The following is an 8627-nucleotide window of genomic DNA, read 5'->3' on the forward strand; positions in this document are numbered from 1 at the left end:
CTCTGCTGCGCTGGAGCTGCTTTGGCGCAGGCGGGACAAACTCTTTCTCTTCCTGACGCGCAGCAACAGGCACGCGTTACAGGGCTGCTCCTGCTGCTCGGACCGTCCGTCACCAACCCCCACTGCCCCGCACACAGCAATCCTCGAGCGAGGAAAACACCTCTCACGCTGAAGCTCTCTTTGACGAGCTCCCACACGAGCGGCCAGGGCAGCTTCCCTCGCTGTCGGGGGACAAGAGCCTGTTCGCCCCGCCGCTCCGCTCTGCTCCCTCCACACGGCTGAGCAAGGGCGGGCAGAATAGGACAGCCCGACAAGTGGGCAGAAGAGGTCAGCCTGGTGCTGCTCAGCTCTCCTCAGGGCCTGCCGGGCGGGGCGAGCTGGGCCAGGCCGGGCGGGCGGAGCGGAGTTGGGGCGGGACCGCCCCTCAGCGTTGGGGCGGAGCCGCCACCCGCTTCATAAAGGGCGACCCGCGGAGCGGCTCAGCGTCGTGAGCAGAGCGGGTGGGAGGGGCAGGGCAGGTGGAGCGGGACCGAGGAGGGCAGGCAGGACGGAGCCGGCGGGGTGCCGTGATGGAATTCCTACGGACTATCGGCCACCCACCGGGCGGCGGCGGTGCTAAGGGCTGCGAGGCGGCAGCGGGCAGAGCGGCCGGCGGTGAGTCGCGCAGGAAGAAGGTGGAGGAGCCGCCGCACCAGCACGGCCACCCCGCAGCCGAGGTGTCCCGGATTATTACCGACCCCACGACGGGGAAGCGTTACTGCCGCGGCAAGGTGCTCGGAAAGGTAATGGCCGCGCCGAGCCCCGTGTGCTCCCGAGGCGGCGGCCAGTGTGCCCCGCTCGCCGCCGTTCTCGGCCGGGCGCTGTCCCCGCGGGGCTGCGTTCCCCCGGAGAGCGGAGTGCGCTGCCGCCCGCGACCTGGCAGCGCCGCCCGGGCCAGGCGCTATGGGTCCGAGCGCCCTTGCTGCCCCGGAATCGTGCCTTCGGCTCGGGCGAGCCCGCGGGAAAGACCTGGATGGTGCATCCGGGGAGTGGGGAGCTTGCGAGCCTTCCAACAGACGATGAACCCGGGGCCTGTCCGTAGAAAATTGCCCTTTGCTAAGGAAGTTGCGCTTCTTGACTAATACGTGAGCTGGTGAATGACTAAGTGCAGGACTGCATTTATACCTGCTCTAATTGCCTTTTTCTCCTGTGTCTCTCTAGGGTGGATTTGCCAAGTGTTACGAGATGACAGATTTGACAACAAATAAAGTTTATGCTGCGAAAATCATTCCTCACAGCAGAGTAGCAAAACCTCATCAAAGGGAGAAGGTATGTAAGCATGAATGATTATTTTTTTTCCCCACAAACTCTTTGTGTGCTGGATTGCCTACCCCTTTTCCTGAAATGGTTCTGATAGAGCTGTCTGCTCAGCCTTGTGGAAGTAAGGCTAACAACACCTTTCTTCTTTCCCACTGTCTTGTCTTTACAGATTGATAAAGAGATTGAGCTGCACAGAATGCTTAATCATAGACATGTTGTGCAGTTTTATCACTACTTTGAAGACCGAGAGAATATTTACATTCTTCTGGAATACTGCAGTAGAAGGGTGAGCATCAACTGGGAGAAATCTGGTATTTACTTACCTGGAATCTGCAACTAATTTAAATGTGTGATGTGTAAAACTTTTTTTTTTTTTTTTGTGGCTTTAGTTGTTGTTTCTGTATGTACTCATTTACTCCTGCTTAAGGTGAATCTTGTGCATGAATTGTCAGTGACATTTCTGCCTTTGTTTTTCCTCTGCAGTCAATGGCTCACATCTTAAAAGCGAGGAAGGTATTGACAGAACCAGAAGTACGATACTACCTCAGGCAAATTGTGTCAGGGCTGAAGTATCTTCATGAACAGGAAATCTTACACAGGGATCTTAAACTAGGTAAGTTCTCCAGATTGCCAACTTCTAAACATACTCCTCCAGCCCTGTCAGTGTTGTCCCACTTTATCCTTGTACGGTGATAGTTTGTTTAGTAGAATCGGCTTAGTCTGTCTTTACAGTGGAAACTCATGCTGTTTAAGGGATGATATTAAGCATTCCTAATTAAAAAAAAAATCTTGCCTAGCTTCTGGCTCTGAACAAAGTATGACTCAGCACCTGTGGCAAATGCCTTCATACCTTGCCAGGGATGGACTAAATGGAATTTCTTTGTCTGCCAGGTAACTTCTTTATCAATGAGAACATGGAACTGAAGCTTGGTGACTTTGGCTTGGCAGCTAGGCTGGAACCACTGGAGCACAGGAGGAGGTAGGAGCATCAAAAATGTATAGTCTAGTTGTAAATTAAACTAAATTCATATGGAAATAAGAAGTCATGTTCCATAGCAAAAGCTAGTTATTGCCCCTCTAGTGTCATGAAGATAAAATGAAAAAATATATATGCTATTAAGTTCCTACAGCTCCTCTTTAGACATCTGAACTTGAGAAGAAAACCTGCCCTTTGAAAAGTAGCTCCTTCCTCTTTCTGTTTGAAATATTAACCAGCTCTGTGGTGTCTTTGATTTTTTTCAGAACAATATGTGGCACACCAAATTACCTCTCTCCAGAAGTCCTCAACAAACAAGGGCATGGCTGTGAATCTGATATATGGGCCTTAGGCTGTGTAATGTAAGTACTTTCCTGCCTTTGAAATGTATTATATCCATCACTGGCTTAGACTTTTGAGAGTTCAAAGGGGATGCAGTGCTGCATCCATTTACAGCCTTTTATACATGTGTAGCTCAATGCAGAAATTCTTCATGTTGGGAGATAGACAAAGCCTTTTTTTGTAGCTGTAGACACAAGTATGGTGGGTGTGTAAAATAAAACCATTTTCCTTTGCCTTCAAACAGGTATACAATGCTGTTGGGAAGACCCCCATTTGAGACTACAAATCTTAAAGAAACATACAGATGTATAAGGGAAGCAAGATACAGCCTGCCTTCATCTCTCTTGGCACCTGCAAAACACTTAATAGCTAGTATGTTGTCAAAAAACCCTGAAGATCGGCCCAGTTTAGATGAAATAATTCGACATGAATTCTTCTTACAGGTTTGTACTGTCTGCTATTAGTGGTGTAAAAAACAAAATCCACATAAAAATGCACTCTGTGGTCTAAACATTGTGTTGTATTTCTGCAGGGCTTTACACCTGATAGACTTTCTGCAAGCTGTTGTCACACCGTCCCTGATTTCCATTTGTCAAGTCCTGCAAAAAATTTCTTCAAAAAAGCAGCTGCTGCTCTCTTTGGGGGGAAAAAGGATAAGGCCAGATACTTGGACACACATAGTAAGTTTGAAGTCTAGATATAGTCCACTTATTTCTATTCCATCAATTTCATATTAGTGTACATCTGTGAGATAGCAACAGAACACGTATTCGTGTCTTAGAGCTTTCCTGGCTTGGTTTTGACTTTTTTCTTGATAAGTATAGATGTTAGCCTGCCCACCTATGCCAGTTTACATACATAAATGCTTCTTACAGCACCCACATTTATATTGGTCATCTGTTAGTTTGTAAAGTCTCTTGAAATTTAGTCTCTTAGAGTGATTTGTGTATAATGGCATCATTTCTCTGGGACACTATGGCAGGCTTAGAAGAAGCTCCTAGAGAGAGGCAATGTGTTTTCTGCAGCTAACTTGTTATGCTTTCTGTAATTCAATAGCACTTCCAGATTCAGAGTTAATTTTTTCTTTCCTGTGTTGCAGACAGGCTAGCTAAAGAAGATGAAGAAATCTACAAGCTCAGACATGATTTGAAGAAGACATCGATAACCCAGCAGGCCCCCAAACACAAGACAGATGAGGTATATGCAAGTGCAGTTCAAATCTAGTAACAGTTGGGTGGAGTAGCTACAATTAAATTATATTTGACTTGGATATCAGAACTGGGGCTGTACACAGCATAATCAAGCTTAAATGATTAGCAGAGCTGCTTTAAGAGGGCTTAAGCAAGCATCACAAAGGTATGGTAGCCTTTGTAGGGATACTATAAATTTTGGCTTTTGAGTAATTATAGTATCTGCCTAGACTCCATTGTTGCCTGTGCGTTAACTTGTCTGCCAGGTGCTGTTTCTCAATATCCCAAATACAGGGCTTCAGTTCATGATTAACAGGGCTTCTTAAAAGAATAAATTGCTGAAATCTGTCTTTTACTATTTGGTGTTCAGACCTGCACACAGCTGTTCCCTTGCTAGGGCAGGAGAGCAGAAAACTGATTAATAGCCTGTGAGATGCAAATTGAAGATCTAAAGAATGGAAAAACCTGGAGTGCTGCTCCAAGCTAAGTCTAGCAGCAGCTCCTTTGTAATCTTTGTACATGAATACCAGTTTCCCTAGAATTTGTCATTTGTTCAGAAACAGGAGAGCCATGCAAAACTTGTGTATAAGCCTTGTCTTGTGTTTTGTTTGATGTTTACATGTCTGACATCTCTTCTAGGAGATTCAGCCTCTTATCACAACAGTGGTGAAGCCGGGAGCCTTGCCAGAAACTAAGCAGATTGGAGACTCCATTCGGATGATAGTCAGAGGAACTTTGGGAAGCTGCAGCAGTAGCAGTGAATGTAAGTGCAGCAAAATTTGATGTCTAAGTCTGAATCCCACTTTGTTTTCCTCATATCTTAAAAGCTTGAAGCAAACATTGCTTTTATAGTCTTATTTTTGATGTTGCAAAAGCCAATAATTTTGGAAAATTTAAACTAGAAAGTCATTAAGGCTAGATTTCTTAAAATCTATGTAACTCAAAAGTTTAGAATGAAAATCTTCTCTCTATGTGCTCTTGCCAGTCTAATAATCCTTTCTTTTCAGGTTTGGAAGACAGTACTATGGGAAGCGTTGCTGATACAGTTGCAAGAGTATTGAGGGGATGTCTGGAGAATATGCCAGAAGCAGATAGCAACCCCAAAGAACAGCTGACAGCATCCTTCCAGTGGGTTACAAAATGGGTGGACTACTCCAACAAGTATGGCTTTGGGTACCAGCTGTCAGATCACACTGTTGGTGTCCTCTTCAACAATGGGGCACATATGAGCCTTCTGCCAGACAAAAAGTAAGAATCATTACAAAGCAAACAACTCACTGAAGCAGTTTAGACATTAAATATTTGTTTCTCATCACTAACCGCCTTATTTTTTTTCCTCTTTCAGGACAGTGCACTACTATGCTGAGCTAGGCCAATGCTCTGTCTTCCCAGCCACAGAGGCCCCTGAGCAGTTCATTAGCCAAGTAACTGTACTGAAGTATTTCTCTCACTATATGGAGGAGAACCTTATGGATGTAAGTTCAGCATCTTCAGGGTCCTGTGCTGTAAAAATACACTAAATGTAAACTGAGTGCTTAACATAATCTGTTCCCTTTCCTAGGGAGGAGACTTGCCCAGCCTAACAGATGTACGCAGGCCCAGGCTTTACCTCTTACAGTGGCTCAAATCTGATAAAGCATTAATGATGCTTTTCAATGATGGCACATTTCAAGTAAGTGTGGTACCATCATCCAGAGAAAAGGTCTCAAAATACTTTATTGCATTAGAACTAGGTAAATCTCAGAAATTGAGAGGAGAAAGGAGACAAACAGTAACTTACTTCTCTTTTACAGGTGAACTTCTACCACGACCACACAAAAGTCATAATTTGCAATCAGAGTGAGGAATATCTCCTTACCTACATAAATGAAGACAGAATATCCACAACGTTTCGTCTGACAACTCTTCTGGTTTCAGGATGTTCATTGGAACTAAAACACAGAATGGAATATGCTCTGAACATGCTGCTGCAGCGATGTAACTGAAGGAATTGACTCTGTTAAACCAAATGGACTCTCTTGTTCACTGTGAATCTACAGTAGAGATGGTGGAGCAACTAGTATGTTGATGATGGATGTGTGGTGGTACGAAAACTGGACTGTCCAAGTGTGCTGGGCACACATCTATTAGAAGCCTATACCTACTTGTTGGAGTAAAATGTTGTGACAAGGAGTTCTTCGGATAGTAGTTTTCCTTGCTTCATTTGTGTTAAAGATATAATTTGACTTGAACTCGGAGCAGAGTGTGTCTGTTTGCTCTGGTGGAGTTAAACTGTGAATACACATCTGGAAAGGGAGGGAAGGGAGAGCTCCGTTGTTGGGGATAATTGTAACAAGCAGCTTCTGGTTGCTTAACTGTGAACTATGGCCATACTGTTTTTTTTTCCTTATTTTTCAAAAATACCCACACTTGTGGCTGACAAAGTGCATTCCTTGTTAATTTTTTTTTTTTTTATTTATTACAGCCTAAAGTGAAGTATTTATTACTTTTTTTTTTTTTTTTTTTGGACCTTGGCATTTTGAATATAAATATGTTGGCAATAAAGAATGGAAATCTGACGCATCATTCTCTACTCTTCCTCCTATATAACTGAGCATGCTTTACTTTGCATTACAAGAAATCTCTCAGATTTGCTTTCTATATTCTATTTTTAAAAAGTCTGCTACAGGTCTGGATATGAAGGGTAGACAGGTTTATCTGTCTCTATGCCCACTTGCAGTCATAAACACCAACATGGCTATTGTTAATTATAGCTGCAATCCTAAAATAACTGCTGATGGAGTTTACAGACTAATGATGTAGGCCTTGACACTTATTGTCCTAAGAGCTTAAAACAAAACTATGGATCTTTTCGAGATACTACATCTCAAAATTGATGTTTAACAGAAAAGAATGCTTTCTTCTGGGTGGTGTGTTGGAGACTGAAGGATAAGGGGATGTGTGAATTCTCTGCTTGCTGGGACAGCATTGCTCTTATCAAGGGGCTGAGAATCCTGATACCTCAACAGCAGAGTGAATTGACCATACCTGTTATTTTGCCTCTACTGAGCTTTATTTTGTCTTTCCACCCTTGGTTAAATGGTGACCCCAGTAAAGTAAAATCAAAAGGGTGAAAAAATTAAAGGGTGACTTAGTGTATACCATAAATTGCAATTTTGTTTTAGTAACACTTGTAGCTGTTTAAAGTTAGCAGTTGGGTAGAGTAAGCCCACAGTTTACACTAAGTTTTCTGAGACCAATATAGGGATGGCCTGCTGCTTTCTGCAATCCTTCTGCTTCTAAACCTCCACTTACATGACTAATGGCTTTCCAAAACTGAAGGCAATGCCATTTGCCAGTTAAAACCATGCAAATCGGTGCAATTAAGGAGAACTCATGGACTCCAGGCAGGGAGAAATTGTCTGACTTGTGGACTGGGCTTATTTCTCTTAGATATTGCATAGCACCTGGACCTGTATAAACATATACTTGTCTTCAAGTAACTTTTCTGATGCAACAGCAAGCAGTTAATTGCTTACATGACCTATTGTTCCTATAACTGAATGAGGCCTTTTCTGAACAACATCAATTGCCATCAGTGTATCAATCACAGCAGCTGAATGTAAGGAACAGGCAGAGAAATAAAATGCAGACTAAACAAAGTACAGAGGTCAATCTGAAATAGTGAGCAGAGTACTTCATCTTGCAACAAGCACATATAACTGTGATGGGGTTTGTTGTATTGAATGCCTGGCATTAGGTAATATTTATTTACTTCTCAAGTCTAGACAGGAAGACCCAATTGAGTTCTTCAGATGGATTCATTAATGTAACTCTAGGCAGTTCAGTGAAGTTAAATATATACTTGCTATAGTGAGCAGAATTCAGCTTCCCAGCTGTCTACTTTCTTCAAGGGATAATGGCTGATTTTATTCCTGAGAGGCCATGACTTACTTAATTCTGCTGCACACATACAGCTACTGTTGTGTTCTTTTCCCTAACAAAGTGAAATCTTCCTTTTTGTTTAGGACACCAGTAAACATACAGTTTGTGTGCACTTCAAAACCAAAATTTACTAGAGCTATAGTACTTCACATGGAAAAAACACTTTTTATTCAACTTTTGTGTGCTAGAGAAAGTACAAACCTTTATTCAGCTGCTATGATTTCTTTGTGTACCAAAATCATGTTTGTATGGCTATTATTCAGGCTTGTATAAGCAAACAAGCTAGCTTTTAATGTAGAATATTTTAAAATGTGTGTAAAAGTTCCAGGATGCTAGTTGTTTGTGGATGGTTGATACCTCACTAAAATAAGTGAATGAGCTATTTGTATGCAGTGTTTATGCTCAGTGGTTGCTAAATCCTTATGTATCTTTCTGCTTAGTGCACCTTCTGCTCTGTATCCTTACCTCACTTTTTATTTTAACATTGCAAAACAAGAAAGATGTTTAGATCAGGTTAAGGAAAAATACACTTTTCAAGGTACCTTTGTCCTAGTCTCTGAGCCCAAAGAGGGAAAGCCATTTTAAAATTCTTGGTATAAGAACTTTCATCAGGAACAAAGGTTCTGAAATTCTTTCTCAGGGTGGATCCTGTCTTAAATAAGACACTGCAGTGCGCTACTTGGCCTTCTCTATTTAAACACGTAACTCCTTCTTGTAATTCTGCATACAGGAAGATAAATATTAGAAAGATATTTGTTCTTCTTCTGTATAACAAATGTCTTGCCTTCTCTTGAAAGATGTGGTCTGCATTTTATGCTGGTCCAGCATATGTTCTGTTATATTGAAACCAAGAGAAAACACAGCATAATATCTAGTTTGGGAGTATATCTACTTGA

The 8627-nt window shown here is 42.7% G+C and overlaps 1 protein-coding gene across 1 annotated transcript; it reads left to right on the plus strand.

Moving 5' to 3' along the window:
- Positions 1-513: 513 nt before the first annotated feature.
- On the plus strand, positions 514-6142 carry PLK2 (polo like kinase 2). Its single transcript, XM_059491904.1, has 14 exons — positions 514-782; positions 1201-1308; positions 1469-1585; positions 1783-1912; positions 2191-2278; positions 2542-2637; positions 2862-3060; positions 3150-3297; positions 3717-3814; positions 4447-4570; positions 4815-5055; positions 5153-5282; positions 5369-5479; positions 5601-6142. Exons 1-14 carry the CDS (start codon positions 570-572, stop codon positions 5790-5792), a joined length of 1995 nt encoding a protein of 664 aa, XP_059347887.1. The 5' UTR covers positions 514-569; the 3' UTR covers positions 5793-6142.
- The last annotated feature ends 2485 nt before the right edge of the window (positions 6143-8627 follow it).

Source organism: Ammospiza nelsoni, chromosome Z (assembly GCF_027579445.1).
Source record: "Ammospiza nelsoni isolate bAmmNel1 chromosome Z, bAmmNel1.pri, whole genome shotgun sequence".
Lineage (NCBI taxonomy): Eukaryota > Metazoa > Chordata > Aves > Passeriformes > Passerellidae > Ammospiza > Ammospiza nelsoni.